Source organism: Pterocles gutturalis, unplaced genomic scaffold, assembly GCF_000699245.1.
Source record: "Pterocles gutturalis isolate BGI_N339 unplaced genomic scaffold, ASM69924v1 scaffold6981, whole genome shotgun sequence".
Lineage (NCBI taxonomy): Eukaryota > Metazoa > Chordata > Aves > Pterocliformes > Pteroclidae > Pterocles > Pterocles gutturalis.
The window spans coordinates 104,031-123,731 of NW_010097736.1; the positions used below are offsets into that span (position 1 = coordinate 104,031).

At 36.8% G+C, this 19,701-nt stretch overlaps 1 protein-coding gene across 1 annotated transcript in view; it reads left to right on the forward strand.

Annotated features, from left to right (window-relative positions):
* LRP2 (low density lipoprotein receptor-related protein 2) overlaps positions 1-19,701 on the forward strand; it is a 120,915-nt gene that overhangs the window by 59,664 nt on the left and 41,550 nt on the right. The window contains exons 31-45 of the mRNA XM_010085835.1: positions 1,813-1,941; positions 3,666-3,832; positions 7,232-7,375; positions 8,318-8,427; positions 9,587-9,764; positions 10,111-10,324; positions 10,794-11,033; positions 11,166-11,354; positions 12,223-13,143; positions 13,698-13,863; positions 14,713-14,871; positions 16,051-16,340; positions 17,657-17,860; positions 18,244-18,486; positions 19,366-19,491. Of these exons, the coding sequence (XP_010084137.1) occupies positions 1,813-1,941; positions 3,666-3,832; positions 7,232-7,375; positions 8,318-8,427; positions 9,587-9,764; positions 10,111-10,324; positions 10,794-11,033; positions 11,166-11,354; positions 12,223-13,143; positions 13,698-13,863; positions 14,713-14,871; positions 16,051-16,340; positions 17,657-17,860; positions 18,244-18,486; positions 19,366-19,491 (3,480 nt within the window). The remainder of the gene's footprint in view (positions 1-1,812; positions 1,942-3,665; positions 3,833-7,231; positions 7,376-8,317; positions 8,428-9,586; positions 9,765-10,110; positions 10,325-10,793; positions 11,034-11,165; positions 11,355-12,222; positions 13,144-13,697; positions 13,864-14,712; positions 14,872-16,050; positions 16,341-17,656; positions 17,861-18,243; positions 18,487-19,365; positions 19,492-19,701) is intronic.

The window sequence follows — 19,701 nt, forward strand, 5'->3', positions numbered from 1 at the left end:
TAAGCATAATGATCAGACAAAATGAATATTAGGGAAGTAGTATGTGCTGTTTTCTTGCATTTGGAATGTTTTTATAAGAGAATGGAAGCATTTCTGTAAAGCATTTGAATATTAAAATTTGTCTCTGGCATACCAGACTCAGTTCCTTATAGGTTAATAATATCATGCTTTTAGATAAGATGTCTGTCATCATCCTCAGAAAGTACTTTTGCATTATTTTACTTAATGAAATAATAGCAGTAATAATAATAATAATAAATAAACTTCTTCATTGCACTCAGGAGTCCCTCTGAGATCATATGCTGGTGATTTTTTTGCAGCTGAAAGAATGTAAAAAAAAAAAAAATTCTTTCTGTCAGGTAGAGTTATCTTCCAAATCCAACTTTTTGTAATTTTTTTTGTACTTGAAGGGTAGGAAATACGTTGACACGAATACTGTCTTTCATTTTTTTCGCTGTTTTTCTTGTGTATAGAGTGTTTTGATTAATAAATATTACAATGACTTGCTTTTTCTTTTTTTGGGAAAACTTTCATACTGAGGAGGGCATAGATTTTTATCTGAGTAAGGCACTAGTAATTTCAGTGCTATACTTGTTTTGGGAAGAAAACCTTTCTCAGTCATGTTCAGAGCTAAAGCCACTTAGCACTCTCACTGCAGATTGTTCAGTCACCAGAGGATACCATTAATTTATACATCATAGTTCTGGTTTAAGAGGTTTTGTTTTACAACCCAAGGTTTAAAAAACTTTCTACTGGTCATAGAGAAGATTGTTTACTTTTCTTCATTGTATTAAATTAGTACATTTTATGATTTTTCATTTAGAATTTTTCTATTGTACTTTATGTGGCCAGAGAAGAGAATAAAGAACTTGAAAAATAGCAAAACATGATCATGTTTACAAATGAAGAAATAATTATTTGCTGATTAAAATTCCAGAGGCAGCATTAAAACTGTCATCCACTCTCCTTTTTTTGTAAATCATTAGATCTCACCCCAGCTAGAGCTTGGATTTATTATACTGATGAGATGAATAATTTTCTTACAGTTTGAGTTCTGAGTTTATGCCATTGTTTTATTGTCATCTTGTTAATTTGTTTTCAGTTCTTGATAGTTTTTATATTAGGAACAACTGTGTCATTTCCTGGAACTTCCAAGCTTCTTAGAGTAAGGCCTGCTGGAATTGCTAAGGATATACGAAAAATCTAACATTTATTTTCTCACGAAGATGACTCATCCTGAAAAATCCCCTAAAGCAGCAAGTTTGTGGAAGTGATCCAAATGGCTAAATTTTAGTGTACAGTAATAATAGCAGTCAGTAGACACCTTTTTCACTCTCCTTTTTACATTTTACAAGCTTAGACTGCAAGTTTCAAAGTGATCCAAGAAATTATGCATTAAACTCCTACTACCTTTGAATGGGTTGTGAGAAACTTAATCTCTTTCGTTTTCTCCGAGAAGCTTGAGTAAATAATTTAGGTCCCCCATCTAGAAGGTTCATAATGATCAAAGACTGAAAATCCTGCAGGCTTCCTGGTGCAGTTAAAAGTTTGAAAAGGAGTTTGAAAGATTTTTGTATGATGCAAAAAAATTGACCATTGTAATAATGGTACTGGTTGTACATGAAAAATTATGTCCTGTTACAAATGTATTATATTGGTTGTGGTTCTTGGAAATAACTTAATTGTTTAATTTTAAGGAGATAGCAAAACTGATTTAGTGCTGAGTTGATATTATCAGTAGCAATGACATTGAATATTCTTTCCAGTTTCTTATATTGTTACAGTTGCTAATGCTTTCTTTTTTCTTTTCAGGTATCAATTCTTGCGCATCATCCCCCTGTAGCCACCTCTGCTTGCTTTCTTCATCTGGACCACTTTTTTTTTCCTGTGCTTGTCCTTCAGGATGGATGCTTTCTCCTGATAACAGGAACTGCATGAGAGGTAGGGCAGTAATAACGAGAGATGAAAAAGTACCTGGCACTGTCAAATCCATTCCTGTCAGGTAGAAAGCATACTTCAGATCTGTGGGCTGCTGCACATGAAATGAAAGTTTGGGGCTTTTCCAGGCAGACTTCATTTAGGAAGCATGGAATGTACTTGGCCTAAAGGTTTGGAGCCAGGTTCTGGAAAGAACTCAGAGGTTCAGATGCTTCATTTGGGGAAAATGGATGGACTCAATTTTCTTTTAAGCACTTTAAAGAAGCCACACTTGAAAATTTCTCAACACATTGAATGTTTTGCTTTTGGAATACATCTGGAAGGAGCTTAATATCAGTTAAAAATGAAAACATACTCTGGCAGAATGGTGTCCTTCTCATTTTAAATATTCAGCCTGGAAACCTGTTTTTAAGGGTTGCAATTGTAAGAATGTAGGGATGCAGGACTAGAAAAGACTTTCTTGGTCATTCAAGTCTGTTTTCTTCTTGTCTTTGACTACCGCATCACATGTCCCCTTTCACCAATCAAGCTCCAGTTTAAGACTGGCTTGGTTTCTTGCCCCTAAAACTCACTGAACCTCACAGTTTTGGTATTTGTAAACCTCCTGATTTTTTGTTCAAATATAGTCTGTCCACAGTTTATGCCCATTTCTTATGCCATTTTTGTCCTTCAGGACAAATAGCATCAGTAGTTCCTCATCCCTGGTATATGTTCTCTTGTATATATTTGAAGTGATTATCCCATTCTTTCTCAGACTGTGTTTTGTTAAGAAGTCACGATCTTTTGGTTTCCTCTAATCAGGAGAGATGCCCTCCCTGTTCCTCATCATTCTCTTCAGCCTGTCTGAACGAATGCATTTTGGAATTTAGATCAAAATTTCACAGCTTGAGCTTTTTCCCTCCCCAGTGCAAAAAAATTAGTATGTAGGAGGTCTGGAAACAGCCTAAAATTACAGATGCTACAGGTGATGCAGCTGTAACAGGGCTAACCTTTGCAAACAAAGCTTCATATCAAAAAGTACCACTGAACTGTCTTTGAACAGTCCACAGACCTCAATGATTTGTAAAAATCACTGAAATTTAAGTAGAAATTTTCTTTTGGGATGAGTTAACACTAGAAATCTCTGTCAGTCAAAAGGTTCTTTCCTTTTAAAACTATCTAACTTTTAAAAGCCATATCACACTGTTTTCCTATTTGATACTTAGCAGTGTGTTCTTTAAAAAGCTCTATTGCATTCATATTTTTCTTAGCAGCAGAATTACCAATTTATATAATCTCACATGTAGTGCAAGTTGTTTGTTTAATCCATTAAAAAAGAGGGTTTCTTTTAGAAATACGTGCCATCTCAGGCATGTCATGGAGAGTCCCTGGAGCTTTGTCCTGCTGGTTCCCATTCTCAGAGATTTGAAAAAGCTGCTTGGAGCAGCTGTGTGAATGTACTTGGGCACAATGAGTGATCCTGCCTCATTTACTTCCTCCTCAGAATTTGCTTGCACATGCATTGTGATTGCACAGTGCTGAAACTTTAAATGTTACAACAATTACAGTAACTGATAACCTATTTCCTAATGAGAGAACAAACTTAGAGGTAAGTGGTTGCAAAACATCCTTGATAACATTCAGCCATTCTCAGCATCAGGGAACTTCTGGGTGGGAGAGGGGAAGCGTATCATAATGCCATTTTCTTGATCAGAAACAACTCTGAATTACATTTTATATTTTCACAGTTGAACAGCCTTTCCTTATTGCTGTAAGAGATAATATAATTTATGGAATTTCTCTGAACCCTGAGGAGAAGACAAATGATGCTATGGTTCCAATAGCAGGAGTTCAAAATGGTGTTGATGTTGACTTTGATGACTCCGAACAGATGATTTATTGGGTTGAAAATCCAGTAAGTTTGTGTTCAAAATGTGCACAAAAATAAGACTTATTTTAAAATAATGTTTTTGACTAAAATATATCTGCATTGCAGGTAAGAATTTTGATAAATACATTTGAAAGGAATGAAAGAGGGTTTTTTGGGGTTTTGTTTTTGTTTCTTCCCCCCTTGAATAAGATAAAGAAGCTTTATTTCTTTTGTAAATTATTTTTCATCTTTGTCAGCTGAAATATTTGATGAATGCTATTTCTGATTCAACCAGGGACATAAATAGGAAATATTGGAAAACACTGACAGAACCATACTCTCAGCGCCCCTTTACTATAGTCTACTCTTCTCTCTCTTGTCTTAGGACTTGATAGTGCAAACACAGACAGAACATTTCTCCCTGGGTGCAGTACATTGCACACAGTGGCACTAAACAGTAGAACGAAAATACATACATCAAGTCTGAACACTTAAGGAAGTAACATTGTAGAGAGGCATCTTTTTCTTTAAATAGAAGAAAATGGTTGCAAAGTCCCAACAGTTTCCAGGTAGCATATATGAGGCTTGTAAGTCTAAAAAATAATTGGAACTAATTTTTAACAGTTGATTATAGTTTTTTGACTAAGCATTTTTAATGCTTGTCCTGAACTAGGAAACGATATGCGTTCCTTAAGGCTAATTTGCCACAAAAAAGTCCCAATTTTTGCAGGATGGACAGTTAAAAAAAAAAGATCTGTGGAAGTCTGGGAAATGGATGTGGTAGGAAGCTGCTGATTCAGCGATATGTGTTCACTCTTGGAAATTTAAAAGCAGTTCTTTTTTTCAAGAAAAGCAGTGCTTAGGTCCTGGAGAAGTATAATGTTAAATAATGAGATTTCCATAGTTATGTTTTACAGAAAGAATTCATGCTAACTTGTTACCTTTCATCCACACAAGATTTACACTTTTTCTTCCAACCCGTTTCCCTTACACTTTACAGCTTTGAAGTAAAAATAAGTTTAAAAATTAAAGCCCTTTCTGTGTCACTCATAGAGGAATTATAATTTATTTAATTATTTATTATTTAAAAAATAGGATGTTTAGTTCCGTTGAAGTGTTTAAATAGACCTATTTAAGCAAACCTTTGCCCAGGAAACTAGATAAATATTCAGGAATCTATTTGATCATCTGTGCAGTCTGAAAAAATGTTCTTGACAGATCTCAGCCAGCAGATACAGCTGACATTTACGAGGATGAACAGTTGTGTAGGTCATGGTTTCCATATCCATTAACAGAGCTGGCAAGTGAAATGCCAGGTGCCTGTGCAGGTTGAGTGTGGGTAAGTGCTGTACTGTAGTTAGGTCTTGATCTCCAGCCTGACAAACGCATGGCTGTGAGCTGTGCCCCCTGTCTGTACCCCTGACCTGCAGGTCTCAGGCTGCTGTTGTTCCCAAACAGATCTGAGACACCTGTGTCAGTCATGGCTTGCTCTCTCAAAAAAGGTGTTTCTCTAGTTTCTAATGACAGAAGCATATTTGCCGACTTTCTTAATTCTAGTGCCTGTCTGTTACCACAAGGCCTCTTCCCTAACACCGTGTTTTGCTTCCATCCCTCGCATATTTGGGTTTTCCTGAGGTTTGTTTACACTTGCATAGCTTGTAGCTGTAATTTCACTGCCAGTGTTGGCAGCAGTTGAAACTGTAGTTAGAGCTCAAGTGAACATCCATCAACTTGTTCACCCTGCCTGAAGCAACCTCAGGAAACAGAGATAAATATCAGAGTCCTCCCTATTCTACCTGAAAACGGTTTTCCAAGTATTTTTATCTTCAGCTGTTATGTTCCATAGGTTATTAGTTGTAAATGTCAATAATAGGTGGGAGAATTCCTGTCTTTAAAGTGTCTATCATGCTATACACTGTTGTGAATATTCAACATCTATCAGGCCCTCAAAGTAGGGTTTATACAGTACCAGGAATTATCCTACTTTCCTGCTTTTTTTTCTCTAGGCCTAGGGATTCAAGGACAGGTTCATTTGGAAATAGCATTACATTGTTAGGATTCAGCAAGCAGCACTCTACTGGTGTCTAAGAAATTCTGCCTATTTAAGTCAGCAGTGAATTTGGCCTGTAGTTCTTATTCAGATTTTTGCCATCTGATACATTGATTCTTTTCTGAAGCACCATTTAAAATTCTGCCCTGAGATATTTAGACAGTATACTGATATCATGGTAACAAAGCAGTTAAGAGTATGCATGCACCAAATGATCTGATTCTACCTCTGAAATGGCAAAAGGCAACCTCTTCTCCTTCTCCCTTCCTGAACTGGGCTGGTGGTAGCTGCACAGCTTCTGTCTTCAAGTGATGCAAAGTTCAGGCTCTAATTGTGCGCTGTACGTTCTGTCCCTTCACGTTGGCAGTGCCGCTCTGTCTTTCCAGCAAAGTTCCAGAGCAGAGGAGACCCACTGCACATGTTGCCTCACTGAAGAACTAGGGTGGTGGGTCCCAGTGCTACCTTGTCTGGGAGCCTGCGCCACAGAGTGAGATCTTCCCAGGACAGGCACAGCATGTCTGCATCAGTGGAGGAGGAAGCAATTAGTGAGGAGAGAGAAACAGATTTCAGCCTTCACTCACAGCTCCCCTAACCCTACAGACCTTTTATCCAAAAGGCTTAATGATGTGTGATAGCTGCTAGTATTTAAATTCTGCATTTATACTAGTTATGAAAGATTCACATGATAATATGCAGGACTTCTGCAGAAGTCTTGTAAAGCTGACATAGCCTGAAGAAAGCTCAGGAAAGGAAGGCAACTATCGTAGCCACTTCAGACCTTTATCTGGCTTGTGTCTCTGTTTAGTGCTTGTTTAGATCTTGCTTTGGCATCACACAGTGCCATGATGTACCACTAATACCGCTAATACCATACAATCTGCAAGTCAGAAGTTATCATTTCAAGGGTTACACTTCTGAAGAAAGCTGCAAGGATAATCTTAGGCTTGATTTTTGCTATTACAGCTTATTAAAAATTTGGTTCTTAAATATTTATGCATGGAGAGAACACTATTTTCCTGCACTAGATTTCAGCTGTGCTCAAGATTGTTAACTGAGGTATCCCAGTAAAAATTTTTTTTTATAATGAAATACAAATTACAGAAATGTGACTGTATATAGCTTAAATACATACAGTTCAACCTTGCAGTAATTTTATTTCTCTTGGCCAGGTTTTGGTTGCTGAACAGTAATACCTCTTTATGCTGGATAATTATGATTTACAATAATATTTTTGCCATGTTTATGCATTGAGCATATACAAATATGTTTTTCTCTACTGGATTTTCATTTTGCTAAGAAAAGGTTGTAATGTAAAGTAAGTGCTCATGTAGTTGGAACAGACCAGTGTTTTCTGCTCTTGACCTTTCTTCACTATTGTTATCTTTTTTCCCAAGGGTGAAATTCACAGAGTAAGGTCAGATGGAGCCAACAGGACAGTTTTTGCTCCAGCAGCTGTTATTGGTGCTCCTATTGGTCTGGCATTGGACTGGATATCTGCAAACCTGTATTACAGTAACCCAGGGACACAGTCAATTGAGGTAATTATTTAAGAGGGATAATTGGAAAAGAAGATCCTAGATTTTTCACTGCTACACATACAGGTTGAAATTAATATTTTTTTTTTAATTGAAAAGCTCAGATTAGATTTATTTTAAAATTCAAAGAATCCGTAGGAAAAAAAAACCAAAACAAACCAACTTGAAGAGATAGACCTAAATTTGAGCATAGTCAAAAAGATTGAAAGTGGTATATTCTGGGAACTTTATTTGTGCATAGGGTTTTTTTTTTTTCCCCTTCAAGTCATTAGGCTTCTAGTGTTTGAAACACAACTTCTCTGATCACTAGAGCTACTATTATTACTATTCTCACTTCAAATCAGTGATCCCAATGCAGTGCCTCTGATAGTAAAGGAATATTGCCATCCAAGGCAGTAAGATCCAGTCCCAAAAGCTTTGATATATTATGTAGCTTTCTGGAGACTAGCAGTCTGATGGTGTGGGAAGGATAAAATTGCCATTTAGCGTAGGGAAATAGAGGTTAAGCAATATATAGTATGGTAATGACTGTGAATAAACCCAGTCATTAATGTCCTTGTCCCAAAATATAAATATATACTATTAAACTAAAAGGCAGCTAATTTAAACCAATAAAATGGAATACTTTCTAAACCAGCATTTCATCAACCTGTTCAGCCTGTAATACTTCCAAGATATTATGGAAGCTGAAAGATGAACTATTTTTATACCTAGGGTGCTTGGTTGTTAACATAGGCAGGTTCTCAGCTGCAAGCAGCTCATTCAAGGGATGCATGTTAGAGAAGGGTCATGGTTAGAGTATAGGACAATTTGCTTTGTCTTCCTAGTATGTGAGAGAATCTTCTGCAATTTCAGCTCCCTGTGGATTTAGGTTTCCTTCTTTTCATTTAAAAATCTGCCATAAATTCTATATTACATGCTCTGATTCATTCAATGTTTGCATAGGTGCTGAAGCTGCATGGTGATGTAATGTACAGGAAAACACTGATTACCAATGATGGCACCTCTCTGGGAGCTGGCACGCCGATTGGTTTGACAGTTGATCCAGCAAGAGGGTAAATTTCCAAAATCTCTGTTGTTTTTGCTTCTGAATATATTCTCCACGTTTTTCTTAATTTTTAGAGCCTTCAGCCTCCATCCTGGATTTGACATAGTTTTGGTTTTTTCATACTTCTACAGAAATTATTTACTCTTTTTAAGCCCTAGAAAATAATTGCATGGCTTCATAAATTGTTGCATAGATGTTCATTCTCATTAATTTTCCATATGCTTATATGGTAAAATTTTTTTAATCAAAAAGGGTCTCAGAATATTATAATTGTGAAAATAAATCTCTGAAAAGTGGGAACCCAGGGTAAAGAGGACTCTAAACTCTTTCTTTATAGTATCTTGTGATGTCTGTCTTGATGACAGTCTATAGTAGGAAGACACCCTACCTGGGAAGAATGTCACATATTAAATAGCATAGCACTAAATGATTTTACTACTCTCTCCCAAGAGATCTGTAGTTCACTTTTTATCTATCAGGGTGCTCAAAATTGCAGTATGATGCTTTCACTGCCCCCACCCCTCCAAATCACAGTGTGCCACAGTATTACTAATGAGACAGTTCTGCTGGTGACTTGGCAGGCTTTCAGATGAATTGATGCCTAACTTTTTGTCCCTACTTGGGAGTCTGGCTGCCATGTGCCCTAGGTGTTCTTCAGCAACCAAGGCCAGAGCGATGCACATAATCCCCAGAGCCAGATAATGGAATTCTGTTTCATATAGGTTTTTTGAACTTGTAGTTTTAATTCAAATTGGAACCAAACTCACTGCTGAGACCTTGCAGCCATCTGTGAAACAGAATTATTTTTCTGCTTTCTTGATATAGTCCTAATACCCTACTGAGTTTACCTGCTGATGGTATTGTGGGATGATACAGGGGAGGATATGGATTCCTAAAAATCATGTAACAGGCATTATTCTGTTTTTCAAGAGAAATGGGCATTTCTATTTTTCAAGGCATTTCTCTTTTTCAAGAGAATAAGCATTTTTCTCTTTTTCAAACAAGATCTCTTTTTCATTGTGGCTCAGTTCAAAGTGATCTCCGTTCAGCATGTGCTGAAGTATTTGACTGAGGATGGACATGGATTTAAGCATATGCTCAAATTACTTTGGTCTGTTGATCTTTGTTATTAGCTTTGCTAACGGCCGTGATAATGTGTGTTACAGGAAGCTGTACTGGACAGACCAGGGAACTGACAGTGGAGTCCCAGCAAAGATTGCCAGTGCAAACATGGATGGATCAGCCATACAAACCCTCTTCACTGGCAACCTTGACCATGTAGAGTTCATTACCATTGACATTAAGGAACAAAAGCTGTACTGGGCCGTCACAAGCACAGGATTGGTAGGAGATATTTTTTTAATATTTTTTTTTTTACTTGTTCATCTGTCTCTGCATCTGTGGTTCATGAGTAATTTAGTTACTTTAGCTTGCTAATGTAACTGGGAGTTGCAGGACTGAGTAGACTCTGAATAACTGTTGTTACTATTTACCATTAAAAATATATGATGAATTTGTATGAAAACCCAGAAATCACTGATATCCTGCTAATGCTTTCCTTCCTACCTTGTACATAAAGATCTAATGCATGAAGAGATTTTAGCAGCATATGTTGCATTTTAATTTTGTATTGTAACATTGAACTTTTATTATAAGAAAAGTAATATTAAGCTTTAAACTGATTCCTTAGATTGAGAAAGGCAATGTGGATGGTACAAATCGTGTGACTCTGGTGGTTCATCTTTCTCATCCATGGGGAATTGCTGTGTATGATACCTTTCTGTACTATACCGATCGAGATTATGAAGTTATTGAACGAGTTGACAAGTTTACTGGAGCAAACAAAGTAATAATGAGAGATAACGTCCCAAGACTGAAGTGCCTACGTGTGTATTACAGAGACAGTGAGTATTTGCTAAAGAAGTATTTCAGGATATCCAACTTGTGAAAGCTCAGACTTCCCTCAGAGATGGAATGCATGCTCTTTCTAAGGAAATGGTTTGATCAGGCTTTAGGAAAAGTGCCAGAAGCATTTTACCTGGTTTTGTTGAAGAGGTGTTCCACCATCCAGTTAAGGCATCTATTGGCATCTGTAGTTTAACTAAAATATTATCAATGTAATAGTGACTAAATAGCAAATTTTGTTGCTTTGATTTCAAATTTATATATCCATTTTATCTGATTCTTGGCCCCATTGATCTTAGATGACAAGAAACCAGCAAATCCGTTGCTAACACTTATGTGCTAAAATGTACAGTGATTAAGATCTTTATTTTTGTCAGCTGGTTGTTAATAGCATGCAAGTATATGAATTTGGGAGTTTGTGATGATGCAGTTCAGATTTTCATGTCTTGCCATGTGTGTCTTTCACAGATTCTGCTGGTTCCTCAAATGGCTGCAGTAATAATATTGGAGTTTGCCAGCAGCTTTGCCTGCCTATACCTGGTGGATTATTCTCCTGTGCCTGTGCTACTGGCTTTCAGCTAAATCCTGATAATAGAACCTGTTCCCCATACAGTTCATTTGTAGTTGTTTCTATGCTTTCTGCAATTAAAGGCTTTAGTTTAGAGACATCTGATCACTCTGAAGCCATGGTACCACTGGCAGGAAGAGGTATGTGAATACTATAGTTGAAAGAAGTCTTATAATGCCTAATATTTTGGTATTTCTTGTTGGCATAGCACATTTTTAAATAACTTAGTTTATATCAAAGATAATTAATTATTACTTTTCAAAATATTTCAGGACGGAATGCGCTTCATGTGGATGTTCACATGCCTTCTGGTTTCATTTACTGGTGTGATTTCAGTAGCACAGTTTCTTCACAGAATGCAATACGTAGAATTAAACCTGATGGTTCTTATTTTAGAAATGTTGTTACAAATGGAATAGGACGAAATGGGATCCGTGGCATTGCAATTGACTGGGTAGCAGGTAAGCATAGCTGAACTTAGGAGAATGTTATTCTTTACAGATGGTAAAATTTCTAAACTAACATAAATGGATTCTAATGGAACTATTTTGAATGGAAGTCCTATGATTCTAACTTGTGTGTTTGTGGACTGATTTCAAAACAAGAAAAAGTGATGAATGGCTCGTATGGTTACATATATATGTGTAAAAATGAAAATTTATCAGAGCAGATATATATAACCTTTTATCTCATGATGCTTTCATATTTGTCTTCGGTCTCTCTTCTGAGCATTTATACTGTTATCCAGTGTACTACCATATTTTACTACCATAGTGAAAAGCATATACCAGAGGAGTGCACAAAAGTTGTCTGATGATGTTGTTAATAAGAAAGGACCCTTCACCTACCCTCAGACTGCTCTGTACAAATCCTATAAATTATAATGAAAAGCAAAGAAAGCAGAAGAAATACTTTGTCTCTGAACTATAATTTTCCCAATTGCACTTCCTGTTCCTATTTAAACATATTAGAAATTAATTCAAATATTAACTATTCTGAAAGTGTTCATCAACTCTAAGTAGCTCACCATTGCCATTAATACCTTTATTTTACACATATATGTACTATATATATGTGTTGCAAAAGTTCTTCTATTGATTGATAGGCTTTTTTTGATAAGTTTTAGAATAATAGTCTCGTGTATACACTTAATTTACTTGCTGTATACAGTGCTGTGCCATAACATATCTTATGCTTCCAGCTACTAAGATTTTTACGGATATTCATTTTATGGTTTAGCATTTTATCATCTCATGTTTCTCAGGTGTTGATGCTGTATATTAACTTTCTGTTTTGTTTTTCACTTTTTTTTTTCTTCTTTAAATACAGGAAATCTTTATTTTACAAATGCATTCCTGACAGAGACTTTTATAGAAGTTTTGCGCTTAAACACAACTTATCGCCGTGTTCTGCTTAAAACTACCATAGATATGCCAAGGCACATAGTAGTTGACCCAAAAAACAGGTATCTGTTCTGGGCAGATTATGGGCAAAATCCGAAGATCGAACGTGCGTTTCTTGACTGCACCAACAGAACAGTTCTTGTGTCTGAAGGCATTGTCACACCTCGTGGGTTGGCCATAGATCACAGCAATGGCTACATTTACTGGGTGGATGATTCCTTAGATATGATTGCAAGAATTCAGCCTGATGGTGGTGATGTTGAAATTGTGCGGTATGGCAGTCGCTATCCAACTCCATATGGTATCACTGTCTTTGGAAATTCTATGATCTGGGTGGATCGGAACCTGAAAAAAGTTTTCCAAGCCAGCAAGGAACCAGGCAATACTGATCAGCCAACAGTAATACGAGACAACATTAATTGGCTAAGGGATGTTACCATTTACAACAGTCATTTCCAGTCACGTTCACCCCTTGATGTCAACAACAATCCTTGTCTGGACAACAACGGAGGCTGTTCTCATCTGTGTTTTGCCCTGCCTGACATGCAGACACCCAAATGTGGTTGTGCCTTTGGAACACTAGGCAATGATGGCAAGAGATGTTCCATTTCAACTGACGATTACTTGATTTTTGCTCTGGAGAATGCCCTCAGAAGTATCCACCTAGATCCTGAAAATCACAGTCCTCCCTTCCGCACAGTCAATGTGTTAAGAACTGCAGTGGCCCTGGATTTTGACAGCATAAACAACCGAATATATTTTACACAAAGTTATCCTTCAGGAACAGGAAGAATCAGTTATGTTAGTATTTTCTCAGGAATTGGCTCTCCAGTAGTAGTTGCATCTGGTAAGTGCACTGAAATGGGATACAAAATAATTACATATTAAAAAAAAAATGGACTGCAGCACCTTGCACTAGCTCAGCAGGTATTTTTATGCTAATGGTCAAAGTAGGATATTTAGTTAAGATATCTGATTAAATGCTCCCTTTGACTCTTCTCCTCAGTTTTTTCCTCTTCTGAGATTCTTATTTCATCTTGATCACAATGAAATGGAAATATAAAACTAGTTTAATATTATTGTATATACAAACTTATACGTAATAGATTAAAATGATATATAGTAAATTAATATTAGTGAGGGATGATTCCTGCTACTTGGAGAATAGCAAGCAGAACTTAGGTCTATGTGAGGAAAACATCTTTGTAACCCTACTGCATACACAGGACTATCTGAGTCCTAAGTATTAGTTTGTCAGATTTTTAAGTGGGCAAATTTGCGTTGATACCAATGGCATTTCAAGGAAAACTTTGGTGCTGCCACAGTGTAATAGGCAAAGAGTACTGCAATATCTCCGGAAACCATACTGAACTTGTGTGTGTTTGCTTGTGTGTGTCTGAGACCTGGGGACTCCAGATGGCATCGCCTTTGACTGGATCAACAACAGAGTTTACTACAGTGACTACCTCAATCAGACTATCAGCTCAATGGCTGTGGATGGATCTAACCGCACAGTGATTGCCCGGGTTCCACGACCAAGAGCTATTGTATTAGATCCCTGCAGAGGGTATGTGTTGCACTTTGTGTACTTTATTTTGACTGCAGGTGAAACTGCAATTTAGATTTTGACAAAGGCTGCCAGATACTTCCTGTTCTGAGCCCTAAGTTCCAGCTGTGTGTTACCTTCCTAGATCTAACTCTTTAGGTTTAAGTTTTCTAAGCTAATCTCAGACTCAGAGACTTGAATAATTTTCTTCTGAGATTTTTTAGAACATTTATGAATGTGTAGTTCATGGGGCTCCACTTAGTGAGGGTGGGAGTCAGGTACTGGGGGTAATGAGAGTGATGCAGGTGTTTGTCAAGCAGCTAACCATCCTCTGTTTGCTGTGTAAGGCAGAAAAACAGGGTATTTGTTGAAACCAAGATTTCTTCAAGAATATCATATAATGATAGTCAGGTGGTGCTGTCGAGAGATCTCTCTATTTAGAGTCTTATATGATCTTTCTCTCTTTTTTTTTTTTTTTTGTATTTCCTGAGTGCCTTGGAAGAATTCTTGTTTCAGTATCAAAACATTCCCTGAGAAGCTGAGGGCATTACTGTGTTATACTCTATTTCTAATTTCATTACTAATTATACTGTATTTCAAATGAAGAAAGATAGAAAGAGATTAGTTGACTTCACTGGATTCTCATAGGAGCTGGAAAAACTTTTCTGAAATTCACTCCAGTGCACCCCAGTGATCCCTGCTAGAAAATTCCCTTGTCAATGTGGGCCAAAAATAGAGGAAGTTCTTTTCCACTAGTTTTGCACTGCACGTTTCAGTGAGGGACACGAGGGTGGAAGTACCCTGGAGCAGATAAGAGCTTTGTGAGCTTTATTTGCTGAACGTATAACCTTGCAATCATGTTATTGGCAGATATATGTACTGGACTGACTGGAGTTCAAATGCAAAGATAGAACGAGCTACACTTGGAGGAAACTTCAGAACACCTATTGTGAACACCAATTTGGTATGGCCAAACGGGCTTACCCTGGACTATGAAGAACAGCGGCTATACTGGGCTGATGCAAATTTGTATGTATTGATAACACATTTGTTGGTTTAGATTTGATTAATTTTTTTAATAGATCTATTTTTTTCTAATTTTTAAACTATTTTTCAGCATTTAAATTGAATTTGTTACTTTGTACTGTAGAATATTAAGACCTACTTAATATCAATGCAATGTCAAGTCTTGATATTGATGCAGAGCTACTGTGCAATAAGAAGTTTTGTTATGCCACAGTGTAGATTTAGTCCATTGCTTTATGGCATTTGTACCACTGGCAGTTTTTCATCTTACGTGCAACTCAGGACTTTTGTAAGCATCTTCTTTAATGAATACAACCCCAGGGCACATCATTCATTTCTCATGGTTAATTCCTGTCACCTGTGGAATTTGGCATGATGTTCTTGCTCTTGCCTAACAGACAGAGCTCTACCCTTCAATTTATGTCACCAATTTTTTTTGCCATCATCAGGAAAGTTTTAAAAAGTAGTTTAGTTTGTATCCGTTGAAATTGACCCACAGTCTCAGAGAAATCACTGCAGTAATCAGACCTTTCCCATTCAGTTCATTTGGCATAGTGCTTCTGACAATGGAGTTGCAAACATTGTTCCTAAGGTAGAATCAAAACTGGAAGATCAACTCTGAAGAAATGTTTCTAATACACTATGTATTTGTGGGTATTAGATGTTGTATATGTGGTGGTTATTATATATCAGAACTGTTTTTCCCACCTGTATTCTTCTATGAGAAATAGCAGAAAATGCACATTTATAGTCTCATGAATTTGCTTTTGTTTCCTGATTGTGTAAATTTGGATCTGCAGAAGATAAAACTGAAATGAAAACATATCCCCTTTTATGGGACTGTTGGTTTTCTCCAGGTACAAGAAGTCATTAGCATCATACCCATTCCAAAAGTGTATTCTTTCGTGAAGTTTTGCATTCATTTTAGCTCTCAGTAGTGTAGTTGTTTAAACATTTCAATCTTCAGGCCGATTACTTCCAGTACGTTATTGTGTCAGTATACAGAGCTGCTACTCTGCATCACTATTGAAGCCATAGATTGGAAAATTTGAAAGTTTTAACTCATAACAGCACCTTACATACTGGTGCACATTACTGAAATGGTGGATACTAGTTGCCGGACTAATTAGGGCATGGCTTTAGACGCAAGTTTAGGATATAATAATTTCTTTGTTATTTTAGGCAGAAGATTGAGCGATGCACTCTCACTGGTACAAATCGTGAAGTAATTGTTAGCACTGCTCTGCATCCATTTGCAATGACATTGTTTGATCAGCACATATATTGGACAGACTGGAACACCAGAAGCATTTACCGAGCTAATAAGTATGATGGTTCGGATCAGATTGTAATGATCATGAATCTTCCACAAAGACCGATGGATATTCATGTCTGGGCAAAGAGTAAGCAGCAGCAGTGTACCAACCCTTGCAACCAGTTCAATGGTGGCTGCAGTCACATCTGTGCACCAGGTAAGCTGTTATGCTTGATGACTGTAAGCTATTAGTGTTGCCTGTATTAGAGTCTATAGTATAACAATTTTGGTCACATGGGGACAGATGAAATATTTCTTAGTGTTTAATATTTATTTTATTTACAAGTGCAGTCAAAATGATTGCTATTCAAGGTCGTGGTATTTTGCCAACACACCTCAGGGCTGTGTCTGAGAATCCTCACAAATAAAAATAATGAGTTTCTCCAAATTAAACCAAAACATTGTTTTCTGGTGTTATAATTTTTTTTTTTTTCTCTGGGATGAGACATGAAGTGAGCTCGTCAGCATAGGGTTACTCTAGGAATACATACTGATATGCTGTATACAGAACAGATGTTTCCTAACGCATATTTAAAAAATCTTTATGGTCACTATTTCTTTATCACATGATACTATAAAGTCTTTCCGTAGCGATTGATTTCCAAAATAAATGTTTCTACTGCCTCATTTTAAATGTTGGACAATTACTAAGAAGGCACAAATTGATTTCTATCTACACTGTGGGGCAGGTGTCCTTTTGAGTCATGGATTCCAGAAGCATACTCGGTGTCATCAGCTGCATATTTGGGTGAGACCTGATTGGCATATGTATCCCATCTTGTATCTTTCCTTGTGCCTGTGTAAGGAGAGAGTTGAAGTGCTCCAACAGGTCACCAGTCCAGATGGACAGGAAACCCGAATAGGCAATGTACTCCAAAGAGTATAGCAGTTACAAAGCTGATTCATGTGTTGTGGATTTTTGGAAATTATGATCCTTGACTTTGAAAACTCATTCAGTGCCTGCTTTCATTTTTAGCATCTTAAGTGCCTTTAGAAATCTATCTTGCCTGAAGACAACTCGGAACTTCTCATTGATTTTGAGAAGAGCAGTTAGTCTAGTGCAGGGAGTTTTGAAAAGCTTGTTTTGATTTTTGAGGGATTTGATTTTGATTTCAGCTGGTCTAGCTCTGATATTTGAAAGTATCAGATGCCATCTTGCTGACACCCAAAAACTATTTGGACAATAAGCAAATATGATACTGCCAAGTCTTGATCTCAGTTCCTCTAAGGAACTCTGAAATAACTCTTGTGGATTTTAGTGGGTTTGCATATGCTTAACTGAGATAAAAGTCTGTCTGAGTCACCACACTTCTATCCAAGTAGATAGATCATACAGGAGTTGTGAGAATTTAATTGCCTTTTTCAGTGTTACGGCTGTGAACAGTTTCACAGAACCCTATCCAAAGCATCAATGTTCAATTTGTTTCATTTTTGTCTCTTTTTTTTTTTTTTAACTGTTAAACATGAATTTAGGTCCAGCCGGTGCAGAATGTCAGTGTCCCTCTGAAGGTCACTGGTATTTAGCCAATAATAACAAGCACTGTATTGTGGATAACGGTACCAGGTGTGATACTGGTTTCTTCACATGCCTTAATGGGCGATGTATCTCTGAGCGATGGAAATGCGACAATGACAATGATTGTGGTGATGGCAGTGACGAATTGGAAAGTGTGTGTGGTAAGCATTTAAAATAACTGCATGAGAAAGTGATGCATACTGTCTTGCCTGTATTGTGTTCTCTATCACGTTTATGGCTTTCTGATCATGGATCTTGTGGCTATAGTTTAGAAACGAACCCTTGCTTGCTCACAGACCTGAGGTCTGAATCCAACTGATTCACTCTAGAATCCAGCAGCACTACACTATTGACTTTTTATCATGTATAGCCAATTTCTACTTTATTTAATTCAAATATGTATTTTACTTTTCATGCAGTCCGTTTTGCAGCTGTGTTTGCTCTGGCAGGTAAAAACATTGTGCTTTCACTTGTTACTTTGTTAGAGAACTTAGATTACTTTTTATTCATGTACATTATTTTTTAAAATTTTAATTTCCTGCAGCTTTCCATACTTGTCAGCCAACAGCTTTTACCTGTGGTAACGGGCGATGTGTACCCTATCATTACCGCTGTGATCACTACAATGACTGTGGAGATAACAGTGATGAAGCTGGCTGCTTGTTCCGAACTTGTGACTCCCACACAGAATTTACTTGCAATAATGGAAGGTGTATATCTCTTCAGTATGTCTGCAATGGAGTAAACAACTGTTACGATAATGGCACATCAGATGAGAGAAATTGCCGTAAGTTTATCCTAATTACCTAGTGCCTATTTGAGTCTGACTCTTTAGACCAAAGAAGAGACAAATGTGTTTGTGTGTGAAGAATTATGATAAAATCAGCAAAGATGATAAAAGATTTCTGTATTTACATTACAGATTCTGCTTTGTGCTATTTGAAGCAAATAGAATTGTTAAAAGATATTCTGGAGTACCCTCAGATATTACATAATAACTATTGCTTTAAGTAGTCTGCTTTGATGCAACAAGTGCTCCTGCAGTGCTTAATGTTAGGTCTTGCAAGTAATCCCATGGACATGGAAAAGATTATTTCAGATGAATTGGATGCAGGGTTTATATTTTTGCCGGATTAGCCTGGAGTTTGACAGTGGGTTTTTACCTTGTATCGTGCTGTATTAATTATACTAGATTTAACCATCAGGACTGTATATTGTGACTCTTACACAGAAACAGTTTATATTTGTTGTGTTTAAAATTTTGTGTTCTATAGCTCTCAAAGTTATCAGTTATGTTTGCTTTCCTTAAGGTGTAAACTGCGATTAGTTCAATATTGACTACTATTGCAGTTAATCAAACTAGTCATGTCTTTGCGCTAAGATTTCATTCTTAAGTGGAAAATTTATATCTGCATTAGAGAAACTGATTAAAATATATTTAGATTATTTTTTTAAAGTTTTTTTTTGCACACTGGTTTGTTTGGTTTATTTAAACATATTATTTGTGACAATTTTTTGTCATACAAGGAGTATGAGTGCACTTTATCAAGTGAGTGACATGGGACTTTTAAAAACAGTATTATGTATCTTTCAATGAGATACAATTTAACAGTGTTAAAAAAAGCTCTGAAGAACATCTGCTTTTATTTTTTCTCTCTCCTTAAAGCGGAGCGCACTTGCCAGTCTGGTTATACAAAATGTCAAAGCACAAATATTTGCATTCCTCGAACATATTTGTGTGATGGTGATAACGACTGTGGAGATATGAGTGATGAGAGCCCTACTCACTGTGGTAAGTTAATAGGGCCTCTGCTACTTTTCTTGTACTTCAGAAATGTATTCCACTGCTCTTTACCTTTGACATAACTCCAACTGTTCTCAAAACATCTGCTCTCATAATACTGAAGAGTTATAAGGTATATGCATTGTATTATTAGCTCTCAGTTACCTCAATCTTGCTTCTTTCTTATACAAAAGATAATTTTGTGCAGCATTCTTATAC